The 16,489-nt window shown below is 44.9% G+C and overlaps 1 protein-coding gene across 1 annotated transcript in view; it reads right to left on the reverse strand.

Annotated features, from left to right (window-relative positions):
* Nucleotides 1–3,145: 3,145 nt before the first annotated feature.
* Nucleotides 3,146–16,489, reverse strand: part of LOC132392275 (thrombospondin-type laminin G domain and EAR repeat-containing protein-like) — a 106,828-nt gene continuing 93,484 nt past the window's right edge. Inside the window, exons 9-13 of the mRNA XM_059966102.1 lie at nucleotides 14,814–15,043; nucleotides 9,515–9,702; nucleotides 4,845–4,946; nucleotides 3,669–4,004; nucleotides 3,146–3,566 (exon numbers count right to left, since the gene is read on the reverse strand). Of these exons, the coding sequence (XP_059822085.1) occupies nucleotides 3,851–4,004; nucleotides 4,845–4,946; nucleotides 9,515–9,702; nucleotides 14,814–15,043 (674 nt within the window). The 3' untranslated portion in view covers nucleotides 3,146–3,566; nucleotides 3,669–3,850. The remainder of the gene's footprint in view (nucleotides 3,567–3,668; nucleotides 4,005–4,844; nucleotides 4,947–9,514; nucleotides 9,703–14,813; nucleotides 15,044–16,489) is intronic.

Genomic DNA, 16,489 nt, shown 5'->3' on the forward strand with positions numbered 1-16,489 from the left:
CGTAGCGTCAGGAACCCAGGTTCAATTCTGACCTTGGGTGTGGTCTGTGTGGGTTTTATTTTTAACCCATGTGGGTTTCATCCCGCGCTCTAAAGGTGTGTGTGCTGGTAGGTTAGTTGGCCACTGTAAATTGTCCTTAGAGTGGTAGAGTCCAGGACAGAGGAGATGAGAATGTGGAGAGAATTAAAAATGGCATTAATGTAGGACTAGAGAATAGTTAAAAGCTAGCATGGATTTGATGGACTGAAGGGCTTATTTTTGTTTTCTCTGTCTCCTATATTGTGTGATTAAGGAGGGTAGTAGCGCTGCTACCTTCCATCTTCAGCAAGGCAGGGTCAACCCTGACTGCCCTTCCTTCCTGTAACCACGCAGCGTGCTGGTTTCCACCAGCATCCCGAAGGTTACCTGGCCGGTTTAACAGGCTGTCACAGCTTACCATGTGTGCAAGTCAGGGGAGGGCACTTAAGTGTTGGAATGCGATTGGTAAGAAGGTACTGACCCGGCCAGCCGTATATCCCTATTCGGGAAAGGCTTACTAATACGAAAATGGGAATTCATTACATTTTAAAATTTTCCACTTTGTGCTGCAAAACAGATTACAGAATTCAAAGTAAGAATGTTTTAAATTAGTAACAAATACGTATTTTTTATCTCCTTATAGTGAGGCTACTCCTTTCCAGTGTTACCAAGCTCCTGAAATACAGATGCACCTTCTCATGATTTTCAGAAGACCTCTCACTGATGAGGACAGTGTGTTAAAGTGACCCATCTTAGAAATGTGTTGTTCATTGATGCAGATTCGCTGATTAAACCAGTTCTGATCAAGAATCATATACGTAATCCTATTATCATACATATGAACCCTTGAACAAGTTATATTGTATTTCAGAGGCATGTAAATTATTGCATATATTGAGGTCAACAAACCGATTGGGTTAATGAGTTGTATATAATTAAGTTCTCTTGAAGTAGGCTGAGAGTGATCAGAGCATTGATAACCAACGGAGTAAGATTTCTTTCAGTTTTATTCACATTTTAATTCTAGAACATTTGAAGAATATATATTATAAAATAAATACCTTGCTTTCTAGGATGGACAGGTGAGATCCGAAAGGGGTACAGCGCCAAATGAGGCCATTCAGCCCATCACACCTGTCTCATTCAGCATCCCCCTCCCCCCACCAGAACCTACTCAATTCCTTCCCTCAGGGTCCTGCAAATCTTTCCCTGGAAGAATTTATCCAATTCCCTGTTCGCCACTTGTCTCCTACCCTTTCCAGCAACGTGCTCCAGATTGCCAGTCCTGACGAAGGGTCTTGGCCCGAACTGTGGCTCTTTATTTCCCCACCCCCCATAGATGCTGCCTGACCTGCTGAGTTCCTCCAGCATTTTGTGTGTGTTACTCGGCATTTCCAGCATCTGCAGAATCCCACCTGTTTAGGGTCGTGCATAAGAACCAACCAAATTTCCTGTCCTCTTTGTCCTGCCGATTATTTTAGATGTGCGAGTCCTGCTTACCTGCACTACAGCCAGAGGGATCAAGCTCCCCCTATAAAATCTACAAACACCACTGTTAAATTTTCCTTATTTGATGCCACTCCAATGCAGAGAATATTGTGAAATTCATAGAAACCTTCATTTTGGTGTCCAACATTTTCAAAGAAACCTTCAGTGGGTGGTTCACTTCAATGCTCTGGTGTGTCCCCCAAACCATTCTTCAGTGGGTGGTTCACTTCAATGCTCTGGTGTGTCCCCCAAACCATTCTTCAGTGGGGTGGTTCACTTCAATGCTCTGGTGTGTCCCCCAAACCATTCTTCAGTGGGTGGTTCACTTCAATGCTCTGGTGTGTCCCCCAAACCATTCTTCAGTGGGGTGGTTCACTTCAATGCTCTGGTGTGTCCCCCAAACCATTCTTCTCTTCGTTTACCATTTAACTGCGACTTTAGGAAATCCCACATGGCAACGCAATGCCATTATTATATCAGATGTTTTTAAGCAATTTATATTAAATCTCATGCTGGTTATTTGCAGTGACATCTGTGCATTCCCATTCCAAGATACAATGGTGGAAAATGCAACATGATTATTCCACTACTTAGAAAAAGTACTTTGCAAATGTTATAGTGTCAAGGGAAAGTTCACGATTTTCATAATGTTCTAGACTTCCCAACAGTTTGGTATTTCATGGGCATAAACAACAAACTGCATTTACAACATCTTCACATAATACAATCGTGCATTTTCTCCGTATGACACATAACTGCAACAAGGCTGCTAACTGTGACAATGCCGGCCTGACAGACCAGTATTTGAGCTGCAAGTCAATTGACCACATCGTAATCTCCTCTGAGGTGAGAATGTAAAGATACAAGTAATGGTGCTTTAGAAAATCATTTTACCAATTAAAGTGATAAGTAATTGAAAGGTAGTTAAAGCATTCACTCCTGCCATTACTTCCCTTTCACTTGGGTTCCAGGAGTAAGAATGTAACGTTCTTAGAGAGACTGTGTGTATTAAGAGTGCTTAAAATCAATCCATTTCTCCAGTCAACCAAAGATTCACAGAGGGTTTCACATCATGAGCAGAGTCTTGCTTACAAAAATACTCGACACGAAAGGCATTCACCCGCCCACCCAAGTCAGGCTTCATTTGACAACCCAACCATTTTAAAAAAGGTTGATCCAGTTTAGAGAAATAAGTACACCAGTGAAGGAGGGCGGCCTGTGGTGCTGGAGACTACCAGCCTCAGGCTGCAATATTTTTTCTACTTTACAAAAATGGGAATTGAGGCACAAATCAAAAGTGACCATTAGTGACCAACGTGAAGACATTAAAGGAGAATTGATTAGTTTGGTATATTCTAAAATTCCACGTAATAACTAGTGTTCCTCTTTCACCCTTGTCATTGGACTGAACTGAACACCATGTCTGGAAGCTACACCTGGGCTAGAATCTGAAATATCAGTTCTAGGGTGGTCAGAGTTCCGAGCCAGTTTAGTTTCACAGCGAATTCCAAGTAATGATTAGAATTCCACTCAAATTACAGCTTTAAGCTTCAACCCAGGTCTGGTCCACTGTTTGGTAGAATTACTCCAAAGGTTTCTTGTAGTAAACTGACCCAAGACTCTTCCTGGGAATGGGAGAGGGTTCTTCAGCTCTGTGCATTGAAAACAGTGCTGAGAGACAAATGCAGCTGTGAATGTTTCAGGGAAAGGTGGAACTTGGTGAGACAGTCATCAGTAGCCGTTGGTGTTGGAGTTGCCTCCGAATTCAATTTGTATGAGATTGTAAACAAAACAGCTTTATTAAAGCTTTTCTGCTTGGTGGAGTGTAACTCGATGGAGAGCTGGGCCAGTGGCCCTAGGGAGTCCTGCTCCCTTATCCCCTCCAAATCCAACTTGACCAACCTGTTAGTGCTGCTGAGAGAGTCAGCACTGTGTGCAAAACATGAAATAGATATACATAAATAAATCGAGACCACACAGCACAAACTCCTTGTCCATCCGAATGGTTCATTGGCACCCATTAAAGTCAGCTCTCCTGATGCAGTCAGAAGGGAAGTAATCTAAATAAAAATTAGTAAAGAAAATCACTTAACACGCCTTCATCAGCAATGCTTCCACACTGGCATTCACAGAACAACTTAACTTGGGTTTGTCCTGCATACCTTCTTTTCTGATCATCCGACAATAAAAAAAAAATCTTCATAAGTAAGCAGGATTGTCCCTTCTGATGTGTAAGCTAGTTCGCTGAGGTAAATTTGTTCCAATTCAAAGACCCCTGGAACGGGGGTCCTCTTATTCGGGAGTTTCCATGATCTTTGAAGCTCTGGCCACATTACTTCCTGGGTCAATAGATTTTCAGTCTGAGCACCTTGGAAATGCGTTCCTTGGCGCTGGAGTAGATGAGGTACGAGCCTTCTTCCGTGTTGAACTGCTCCCAGTCTGTACAGCCATACGTCGGCAAGTGATGGACCGGGACAAAGTTTTCGTAGCCCTGCCACCTGCAAGAAAATGTAATCTCTGAAGCAACGTCCAGTTTTACTTTGGAATGTGACTTTAACTTCAAGTTCAAGTTTATTGTCATTCCACCATATACCGGCAGATGAAACAACGTTCCACCAGACCAAAGAGCACAACACAGTACACGTTGATGTCGCAGTGTTGGCCGAACTTGGCAATTAGCTTGTAGGCGTCTCATTACCAGATGAGGTGACATCCTCAGTGAACATCTGCAGCTAATTGCCAAGCTCGGAGAAAACCACAACATCCAACACCTCAACCCAGGCCACCATCCTAAACAATACATATTACTCTCACACAACACACACGTAATGTTACCACCACAAATAGATTAATAAATAATGTGTATTTCTGCTGTTGTGTAGCCAAGTAAGGCCCCAGTGCTCAGCATGGAAGCCTTAGCAATCAAAATCTGACATTGAGCCACATAAGGAAATACTAGAAGCAACCGAAGAGCTGGGTTTAAAGTGGTATCTTGTGGGATTGGGGTGCTGGATGGTGAAGAGAGACCAAGTGTCAGACAAATATGGGGAGAACATTCTAGAAGGGGCTTCGAGAGCTGAAGCACAGCTGCCAGTGATGAGGTGATCTGAAGTCACAGTTGGGCAATCGGAAAGCGTGGAGATAACAAACAGTTCGGGGCTGGATGGGAGGTGGGGGGAGAGAGAGCACTCAACTCAGAGACCCAGGGGAAAAAAAAAATCAAGGGACAGGAATCGTAAGCTCAATCTGCCATCAGGACGAGGGTCAGTGTAGTTCAGTGAGCAGAGAGGGTGTGAACAGGATTTGGTGGGTTACTGTCTCCTGACAGAGGTGCTCACCTGTATATAACACTGTTTAAAAAGAACTTGGAGCCGTCATACGAGTTTGCCACAACCAGGAAGCTGTCATCACCCACCGTGAAGAACTCCCAATCAACAGCACTGGAACAAGAAGAGCAGAGGGATGAGAATAGGGTACAGACTTTACTCCCGCATTCATCAGACGCTACTCATTCCTGGCTCTTTCAAGATGCTTCATAGTCTACTTCCAATCGTATTTCAGTCTCTCCTGCTCCAGTTTCATTCATTCCCAGACCCATTCACAATCAGCCTCCATTCATACCAAGGCCCCTTTGCAAAACCAGGACCCATTCACAATCAGCCTCCATTCGTGCACAGGTGGCAAACCCAGATCCCATCTGCACCCAGGCTTCTGTCCCCTTGTCTGAAATAGTTAGACACACGGCGGGATTGACCGGGTGCAACAATTACGCAATAAGACATAGGAGCAGAATTAGGCCATTTGGCCCTTCAAGTCTGCTCTACCACTCGTTCGTGGTTGATTTATTTTCCTTCTTAACCCCTTTCTCCTGTTTTCTCTCCTTAACCTTTGGTGCCCTTACCAATCAAGAACGCTTTGAGTATATCCAGCGACTTGACCACACAGTCATCTGTGGCAATGAACCCCACAGGTTGGCCACCCTCTGGCCAAAGGAGTTCCTGCTCATCTCTGCTCCATTGAGGGCACCCTCGCAGTCACGGGGGGAATGCAGACTGCCCACACGCACCACCCAAGGTCAGGACTAACCGCTCTCTGGCGCAGTGTGGCAGCAGCCCTGTTACCTGTGTCACCACACCGAGGACCAGAGGGTCGAAGGTCAGTGAGGGGAGGTATGATGTCACTCCTGGGGTGATGCTGTCTGATCCTGTGTTTTATTTGTAGGGGTAGCTGGTCATGAAGGGTTAAAAGAAAATAGAAATAAGAGAACCCACTCAGTCAAACTCCCTCCTCCGGTCTGCATCTTGAAGGAAACCTCTCTACATCGGAAAATGCGGCAGCATTTACACCTGGCTGGGCTGGGGCTCAGCTCGGAACCATGAGAAAATAATTTCTCCCCACAACACCCTGGATGAGGGATGTACAAACAATTCTGTCTGATGTAATTTAGAAGTATGGGAGGTGGGGGAATCTCATTGGAATACGCTATGGTCTGGTAAAGTTGACTGTTTATTTCCCTCCATAGGTGCTCCCAGACTTGTTGAGTTCTTCCAGTACTTAGTGTGTGTTGGAGGGAAGTTCCAATGTCAGCCACCAGATGGTGCTGTTGCTCGCAAAGCTGAACGCTGCTTTGGAGGTTGGCTGGGTCGCTGAGGTCTGAGCTCGAGTGGGACATGAACAGATCGGCAAATATTGGTGTATTAAGATTCAGTTTTAACTTTTTAAAGGGAGTTAAACTAGAAACAGAAAAAAAAACATGTTAGGATTGCATGGAAGGAGACAAGAGTGGGGGACACTTTCAAGAATGTCAGCACAGGAATGATGGGCCAAGTAGTCTCTTGTTTGGTGTGATTCTCTGTGGGCCTGATACTACCTGAAGGTTATACTGATTTCCCAGCGTTGCTACTTTTTGTTTGGTTTGGATAGTCAGAGGAATTGTCTGTTTCATTGTCATAGTCATTGGAAATAACAGCCCAGACAAATCAGGGCAAGGAGGAAGCTGTTCACTCATAGAACACACTTTCATTTTCAGCAGAATGAATTTGAAAATCTCTCCAGTTTAATTTTCCAACATCAGAAAAATCCTGCAGACTCTGGGTAATTCTATAAAGAATAATTATGATAACAATGTGGGCCCGTGCTATTACAGCTCTGGGCATTCTGGAGTTTGGAGTTCAATTCCGGCACTGTTTTGTAAGGAGTATCTGAATATTCTCCCTGAGGAATGTGTGGGTTTCCTCCCACTGTCCAATGACATACAGTACTGGCTAGGTTAATCGGCCATTGTAAATTGCCCCCTAGGGCTAATCAGGGTTGTGGGGTTGCTGGGGTGAAAGGGTCTTCTCCATGGTGTAACAAACAAACAAAACAAATAAATGTCTCTGCAACTGACACTTTATTCGGCACTCTGTTATTGTTTTACCCTGTTCTACCTCAATGCGATGTTGGAATGAATTGATCTGAATGGATGATAGGCCAGACAAATTTCTCATGGCATCTCAGTGCACGTGATACTAATAGACCACTTCACCAATTTTAGTGGGAAGATTGTCAGGACACTGAGGTCTTAGTCCCTGGGATCTCCCTACCCATGCTTAGCTGACGAGCTGGTGTTCACATGGTTGTGTCCTATTGGTTAGACTGGCAGGAGGCAAAGAGCGGAACAGAGGGGGAGCTTTTCTGGTTGGCAGCTGGAGACTGGTGGTGCTCTGCAGGGCCAGTATTGTAACTGCTTCTTTTCACATTGAACAGTATGTGGATGATGGAATTAAAGACATTGTGGCCAAGTCTGCAGACGATATAAAGATAGGTGCAGGGACAGATAGTATTGAGGGAACAGGGAGCCTGCAGAAGGACTTAAACAGATTGAGAGAATGGGCAAAAAGTGGCAGATGGAATGCAGTGTATGGTCATGCACTTTGGTAGAAGGAATAAAAGCATAGTCTGTTTTCGAAATAAGCAGCACAGGTGCAAAGAGATTTGAGAATCATCATCCAGAATTCCCTTTGTGCAGCATTTCCTAAGGGTTAATTTGCAGATTGGGTCAGTGGTGAGGAAGGCAAGTGCAATGTTAGCATTCATTTAATAAGGTCTAGAATATAAAATTAAGGATGCAGTGCTGAGGGGTTATAACGTATTGGTCAGACTGTACAGAGTATTGAGAGAGTTTTGAACCCCTTATCTAAGAAAGGGTGCACTGGCATTGAAGAGGGTCCAGCAGAGGTTCACAAAAATGATCCCAGGAATGAAGTGGTTAACATATGAGGTGTGTTTGATGGCTCTGAGTCTGTAGTTTAAAAGAATGAGGGGATCTGATTGAAACCCATTAACTACTGAAAGGCTGAGATAGAATGTACACAGAGAGGATGTTTCCCATAGTGTGGGAGTCCAGGACCAAAGGGCACAGACTCACAATACAAGGGTGTCCCTTTGGAACAGAGATGAGGAGTTTCTTTAGCCAGAGGGTGATGAATCTGTGGAATTCATTGCCATGGGTAATGGTGGAGGCCAAGTTATTGGATATATTTACAATGAGAATCAGGTTTATTATCACCGGCATGTGACATGAAATTTGTTAACTTAGCAGCAGCAGTTCAATGCAATACGTAACCTAGCAGAGAAAAAATAATAAATAAACCAGTAAATCAGTTATGTATATTGAATAGATTTTTTAAAAACGTGCAAAAACAGAAATACTGTCTATTTAAAAAAGTGAGGTCGTGTCCAAGGATTCAATGTCCATTTAGGAATCGGATGGTGGAGGAGAAGAAGCTGTTCCTGAATCGCTGGGTGTGAGCCTTCAGGCAGAGGTTGATAGGTTCTTGATTAGTAGGGCATCAAAGGTTAATGGGGAGAAAGCTGGAGAATGGGGTTGAAAGAGATAATAAATCAGCATTAAAAGGCAATCCTGAGAACATTCTCCTGGCTGAACCCCCAACGTTGACAAAGAGGTGCCACCCTTTGGAAGCGCCTGCCTTAGGAACAGAGCGGTGAACTTTGACACCTGGGATGTGAAGATTGCCTAATGACCAAGCACGTTATTCCTTCACTCTCAAGTTTTGAAGAATGAAGGAAGTTTTCAATTAAAAAAAAAGAAAAAGAAACTATTTTCCCCTTGCACCTTCACAATGTAATTACTGTATCTGTAAGGATGACGTGCAAAATAAAGTTTTTCACTAGCCTTGGTATGTATGGCAATAACCAATTAATTACTGATTACATAGCATAAATGGAGCCAGGAGAGACACTGTCAGAGAGCAGAGGACCACAGGGTTTGCCTCAACTGGTGGGGGAATCTAGACTTGGGGACTGTGGTCTCAAGCAGAGGGAAGATAACATTGAGGAGGGGAACTTCCTTCAGAGCGGTGGTCAAATCAGAGACTATTCATCATCATGGAGAGGGATAAAGCACATCAAACAGTCCATCAAGCACGTACCCACTTACACCAGTCCTACATTAATCCCATGTTTTATTATTCCCATCAATTCCCTCCGGAGGAAACTGTCCTGGTCACAGGAAGAATGTGTAAACTCCACACAGTTAGAGCCGGAGGTTGGGATTGAACCGGGGTCTCTGGAGGTCTACCCACTGCATCACTACTGCTAAAGTAGACCAACGCTGAGATAGTATAGGAAAGTTCAGCGTTCGAGGGATCAGGCTGGGGCAGGAGCTGGAACGTACTCAGTGGTGAAGCAGGCTTGGCATCTCTGCCTAAAGACCATCAGTAGGGACAGCAGCAGACCACTCAGCCCATCAAGCCAGCTCCACCATTAGTTAGGAACACAGCTGGTCTGCCTTACCTCATGCCAATGGGATGTTACAGATCTCCATCTTCTGGCTTGTATAAATGTGAAAGAACCCTCAATAGTGTTCCCCTTGCTCGAGATATCTCCTTTAATCAGCTGGTCCCAATCTCAGCCTGTTTTACAATATCATTCCGTACACAAACCACCATCTAATCATTGTAGGCAGAGAAGATAAAAGAGTGCCTCGCCATGGCAATGCACATACCTGTAAGTCAGGATGTCCTGAAATTTGACAAACATCTGTGCGGTGATGTTAAGTTCATAGATGGTGGAGTTGATGTTGAAGGAGTTGACTCCGTTTGCTGAGCCGGTCTGATAGCTCTGACTGTTGGCAACTGCAAGAAAGACTCTTCCTTCAACACGGAACATCTCCCAGTCCGTAGCACCGTATGTCTGAGGAACAGAGAAAGAAAGCCTGACTTTTCCTACAGTTCTAAAAACAAACTTGACAACTGTGTGCGATTGTGAAATGTGGACAGATTAAAAAACGTAGGTGTGAGCTGGGTAACTGAAAGTTACTCAATGACATAAATAAGGTAAACATCTCTCTCCCCGTCACTCCAGCGCCATCCCTCACGGTGTGCTGTATTTACAGGCGAACATCTCTCTCCCCGTCACTCCAGCGCCGTCCCTCACGGTGTGCTGTATTTACAGGCGAACATCTCTCTCCCCGTCACTCCAGCGCCGTCCCTCACGGTGTGCTGTATTTACAGGCGAACATCCCTCTCCCCGTCACTCCAGCGCCGTCCCTCACGGTGTGCTGTATTTACAGGCGAACATCTCTCTCCCCGTCACTCCAGCGCCGTCCCTCACGGTGTGCTGTATTTACAGGCGAACATCCCTCTCCCCGTCACTCCAGCGCCGTCCCTCACGGTGTGCTGTATTTACAGGCGAACATCTCTCTCCCCGTCACTCCAGCGCCGTCCCTCACGGTGTGCTGTATTTACAGGCGAACATCCCTCTCCCCATCACTCCAGCGCTGTCCCTCACGGTGTGCTGTATTTACAGGCGAACATCTCTCTCCCCGTCACTCCAGCGCCGTCCCTCACGGTGTGCTGTATTTACAGGCGAACATCCCTCTCCCCATCACTCCAGCGCCGTCCCTCACGGTGTGCTGTATTTACCTTCTTCCATTAGTATATCCTCACCTACAACTTCCATCATCCAGAATGTGACAACAGGAATCCCATCCCTTGTAGATTCCTCTGCATATCGCCCATCGCCCCTCTTTCATCATAACAAGCTCTGTGCAGGAATTAAGCAGGAAATCTCGGCTGGCATTCGAACATAGATCTGACCGAATGCATCAGCTTCAGAGATACTTCGTGTGCTTTGGAGCAACTCCCTTCTCAAGTGGACACGACTCTGTTCCAGCTCCATTCTGAAGAGGACCAGGGAGCTGTTCTGATATTCCAGCCAGTATCTAGTACCCAGATTCTAATAGTTTAAACATATTCATTATCTACTGCAGTTTGCCATGTTAAAAAATTATTTTTAAAAATTGATTTACACCAGTTATTAACCATGTCTTGTGTTGTTGATTGGGAGCTGACTTCTTGGAGACTGTGTGGAAAGGTTCTCCGACACTGCTTCTAGGTAGGGAATTATAGGGTGGTCTGCTTTTGGCGATGAAGGAATGGAAATATTATTCTGAGTCGGGATGGTTGTGACTTGGTGAGGAATGTGAAAGAGACGGTGTTCACTTATGCCTTATCTGGAAAGTTGCCAGGAGGTCTGAAGGAGCTGTCACAGGAGCTTGAGAGATTACAGTGTACTTTATAGACGGGACACGCGACAGCCATGGGGACAATGGGTGGAGGGGAAGCCAAGCTAATACCAGCTTTGTCCTGGATGGTTGAGTCAATCATGACGGCTTTTGTATTTAACTGCACCACGTTTGATTTCTAGCCTTCTCTGCCTTGCCCATTCAGTTGTGAGATTACCTGCTTCCACCAGCTCAGGTGGTGTGTTCCTGATTCCAGCCACTTTCTGTCTGGAACTAAATGTTAGTGACAGCCCAGAAAGTAAACCTACTGCACTTCTCTACATCAGCCCAGCTCTCTAAATCCCTGCACTGAAGCCAGAAGCATGAACTCAACACACACGAGCCGCGGACAAGAGAAAAGCGGAGACAGAGACCAGGAGAATATTAGTCAGTTGCTACAGGAGCACCAATCCAGGTAGATGTGTGTTTGCACTCAAAACCTCAGGACATCTGAATACCTCCAGATCAATAGCGGTCACTGACGCAATGTAGAAAACTACACATAAAAAGCTCGCACAGACACCAATGTGATAGTGACCATGTCATAAAATGATACCAGCAATGAAAGGGTCAACCTATGAGGAGCGTTTGAAGGCTCTGGGCCTGCACTTGCCAGAGGTTAGAAGAAAGAGGGGATTCTGATTGAAACCTATTGAAAGGCTTCGAAAAAGTGAACACGGAGAGGATGTTTCCTATAGTGGGGGAGTCTAGGACCAGAGGGCACAGCCTCAGAATACAAGGATGTCCCTTTAGAACAGAGATGAGAAGGAATTTCTTTAGCCAGAGGGTGGTGAATCTGTGGAATTTATTGCCCCAGGCAGCTATGAAGGCCAAGTCATTGGGTATATTTAAGGAGGCGTTTGATAGCCTCTGATTAGTCCAGGGCATCAAAGGTTATAAGGAGGAGGCACGAGAATGGGGTTGAGAGTGATAATAAAATCAGCAATGAAGGGATGGTGGAGCAGACTCGATGGGCCCAATGGCCTATTTCTGCTCTTAAATCTTATGGTCTAGAACACAGAACAGTGCAGGTCCTTTGACCCACAATTTTGTGCAGACCCATTTACCTACTCTAAGATCAAACAAACCCTTCTTCACCCCCCCCCCCACATAGCCCCCATTTTCTATCATCCATGTGCCTGTCTAAGAGTTTTCTACATGCCCCTAATGGATCTGCTTCTATCATCACCCCTAGCAGGGCATTCCACACACCACACTGTGTAAAGAACCCTCCGACATCCCCTTTTCCCTTTCCTCCAATCGCCTTAAAATGATGCCCCTCCCTTTGTATCAGCCCCTTCCACCCCACGAAGAGCTCCTTAATTCTCTTCAGAATAGAGTCATGGGGTCTCATGTTCCCAGGGCAGACAGGCCTTATTTTAGCATCACCTCCAGAAGGCGACTGTGTTTCAATCCAGATTTTGTGCTTAGGATTTATATTTTATTTATTTAAAGATACAGCACAGAAACAGGCCCTTCTGGGCCAATGAACCCGCACCACCCAATTACACCCATGTGACCGACTGACCTACTTTTGGAGGAAACTGGAACACCCAGGGGAAATCCACGTGGTCACAGGGAGAAAGTACCAACAGCAGTGGGAGCTAAACCCAATTCGCTGGTGCTGTAAGACGTCATGGACTCTGCTACACAACCTTGCCCCTCCGTGATTTCCTTTGACTAAGCGGTCGGGGTATCACCCGCTGGGCCACAGTTAACAATACTGTGCCGCTACACTCTGGGTAAAGCTGAGCACCACCCTGACCTGAAATCCGAGCTGATTGCTGCCTTATTGTGAGGACTTCTTACATATTCAGTATAGTATTACCGAGCAGAGTCCCTGTTTACTCGTGGCAAATGGTTGCCCGCAATATGGTGATGTTACACCTGTTCAGGAGCATGGATTACTCAGAGGTCTCCCATGATCCATCTGAGATGAGAAGCTTGTCTGTCTACCTTCAGATGACTGTGTACCTACCTCACCACCGGGAAGGGCTGGGACTTCCCACAGTGCCCTAACTGGCATTTGATTCTCACCCACACCACTGAAGCCAAGTCTCTGAGGCCTCCTCCAGAGGCTGTTGCTCTTGCTGAGGTCATAAGACTGGTGGCCCCATTTTGCAATGTAAATACCTTCATGGGACTGTCTTCAGAGTAAATTTATTATCAAAGAACATGTACTGTATGTCACCTATATATCCTGAGAGTAATTTTCCTGCACCCATTTACCGGAAAATAGAGAATTAATTGTATAGAGTAAATAATGACACAAACAGACAATATACAAAAGATCACAAATCATGCAATTTTAAAAATAAACAAATGATTAACACGCAAAAGTCTGCAGATGCTGGAAATCCAAAGCAACACAGACAAAATGCTGGAGGAACTCGGCCAGTCAGGCAGCATCTACAGAAATGAATAGATAGTCGATGTTTTGGACCTAAGGAAAGACCTTGGCCCGAAATGTTGGCTATCTATTCATTTCCACAGATGCTGTTTGATCTGCTGAGTTCCTCCAGCATTCTGTGTATGTTGTAGTCGATAAATAATACAGAGAATGGGTTGTAGAGTCCTTGAAAGAGCGTCGATAGGTTGTGCAACCGGTCCAGCATTGTGGTAAGTGAAGGCTTCTGTGCTGGTTCAGGAGCCTGATGGCTGTGAAGAAATGACTGTAATCCTTTGATACACTCCCAAGTAATCGATGAAGGCAAGGCTCCGGTCAGCAAGATCTAATTGATTGATTGTCAGCAGAATGGTCTTCTCCAGTTCTGACGACACAGCGCAGGACAGGCCCTCTGGCTCAACTCGCCCATGCTGACCAACATGCCCAGCCTCTTTCTAAACCTTTCCAATCCACGTAACTACACAAATGTCATTCATACATTGTAACTACCTGCTTCTATCACTTCCTCTGGAAAATTGATCCATATACCCACTCATTCCTGTGAAAAAGATGACCTCAGTTCCCTTTTAAGTCTTTCCCCTCTCATCTTAAACTTACTTCCCCTAGTATTAGACTCTCTTTTCCAGTGTGACTATGTAGCCCCGTCTACACCCTACATGATTTTATCAGCCACCTTCTCTGCAGAAAATGCTCAGCCTACCCAGTCTTCCAATCCAGGCATAATCCTTGTGGACCTTTCCTGCACCCTCTCCAGCTTAATCACATCGTTCCGAAAGCACAGTGACCAGAACTGCATACGTCTGCTAAACAAGGATCAAGGATCACTTTAACCATCATATACATTTATATGGATTAGGAATTTGCTGTAGTCTGTTGGCGAGGACATGAACCATAAAAACATCATTCAACACTTAAGTACAGTATGGAATAAAATGTACATAAATACATACAGTATACCTATACCAGCAGGTACTTACAATGTAAACAACATTATGACAAGTGTTTACAGTGCAGTGAGAGGGGTATTAGGTAGAGGGGACTGGGGTGGGGGGGCGATAACTGGAATGGTTGATCAGATTACTGCCCGGGGGAAGAAATTTTTAAGATGGTGTGATGTTTTTGTTTTAGTAGCCCTATAGCACTTTCCAGAAGGGAAATTTTTTTTTTTGAAAGTGGTAGTTTGTAGGATAGGTGGTGTCCACGATGATTTTTACTGCCCGTTTGATCGTCATTCAGTGATAGTAAACTTCCACAGGGACATGAAATACGACCATCTTTTCTCACTCTTAATTTTTATCTCTATCTAAAGGAGGAGGGGAGCCGAGCACTTACCGGGATTGATTGGAAAAGTCGGAACACTCCACCCAGTTGGATGTAAATCCGAGAGTAGATCCGGGTTGAGGTTCCATTGAAAGTGTTTGCCACGACAAGGAAGGAATATGGTCCGACGGTGAAGAATTCCCAGTCATAGGCTCCAGATGTGGGAATAGTCTGGTTTCTTTCAAACAATCGTGATTCAGGGTTCCATTTGTAGATAATACTGTTGATGTTGTGATTGTCTCCTTAAAGGGAAAAAGCAGATGCCATCAGGTTCAGGAAAAGGATCCAGCTTTTATCGCCTCAGTGAAGGAGCTCCTGTCTACGCAAATGCAAAATGCAGGCTTTTACAGCAGAATTTATGAAAAGCTACAAGAACTGACAAACAAGCAATGTGCAAAAGAAGACAAATCATGCAAATTATAAAAAAAAATGTATGTTACTGAGAACATAAGTTGCAGAGTCTTTGAAAGTGAGTCTATAGCTGTGGAGTCAGTTCAGTGTTGAGGTGTGTGAAATTATCCATACTGGCTCAGGAGCCTGATGGTTGTTGGGCAAACCAGATCCTATCAAGCCAAGCCAGATCCTAGATAGTTCCTGCATGTGGACAAGCTGCAGCTGATGCATAAAAGGCTTGAATTTTGATCATATCTTTCTCAGCCTTGCAATACCCCAAAACACCACAGCCACAGAAGCGTGGTCACAGTTCCTTGGTAGGAGATGCTGCAGCCAATTAGTTTGTATCAGGTTTTGGCAGGCATCCTTGAGGTAACCGAGCAGATCCATTAACCTGGTCATCTCTGGACTTTGGTGCAGCTGGTCTGGCAGATTTTCTGGACTACTGGAGTAGTACTTCAACGCTCCGTTAATTCACGTTTATTTGGAGATTGAACAGCAGAATGGTAAATATTCCAGTAAAAATAGTAAGTTTAATGAGTGCAGGAAACATGGCCTCAGTAGGTTCCAACGAATTGTGGGGGGCAGAACCAGGTGAGTGGGGGGTACATGTGATAACTGAGGCACTGGAAAGTAAAGGGAGGTTGGGAACTGGAAAGTCGGAATTGAGTGTGGCAAACATCACCTTGTGAAGCCCTGTCAGCTGGCGACTCAGCTTCTATTTCCTCCACTGTCTGTAAGGAGTTTGCACGCTCTCCCCATTGCTGTGTGCATTTCCTCCGGGTGCTCTGGTTTCCTCCCACATTCTTAAGACTTATGGGTTAGGGTTAATTCTATTTCTTTTAGAACAATGACTTCCCCCCACCACTATGTATGATCTGATGTCTGTGCATGCGCATTGTTCTCTCTCTCTCACTGTGATGTGAGTACACTAGTTAAAGCAATCTCCCACCTGCTTGCTTTTATTTAGCATGTATGTTGTTGTGCACAGACAGAACATTATTAAGTTATAGGCATGCTATGTTGGTGCAGGAATCATGGTACCACTTGCAAGCTGTCCCCAGCACATCATCTGACTTTGTTGGTCATTAACACAAACAACGTATTTCACTGTATGTTTTGATGTACCTGTGACAAATTAAGCTAATCTTTCTTCCTTTCTTTCAAGTGATGGACCATCACAATTTCTGAAAAGTCAGAGTACGGATTCCCGGAATGTTATTATAATTTCATTTGCGTTCACATACTGAATCAGGGATAAATATTGTTCAGGAGACCAGGCAGAATTCTCCTGC

The sequence above is a fragment of the Hypanus sabinus genome, chromosome 4 (assembly GCF_030144855.1).
Source record: "Hypanus sabinus isolate sHypSab1 chromosome 4, sHypSab1.hap1, whole genome shotgun sequence".
Lineage (NCBI taxonomy): Eukaryota > Metazoa > Chordata > Chondrichthyes > Myliobatiformes > Dasyatidae > Hypanus > Hypanus sabinus.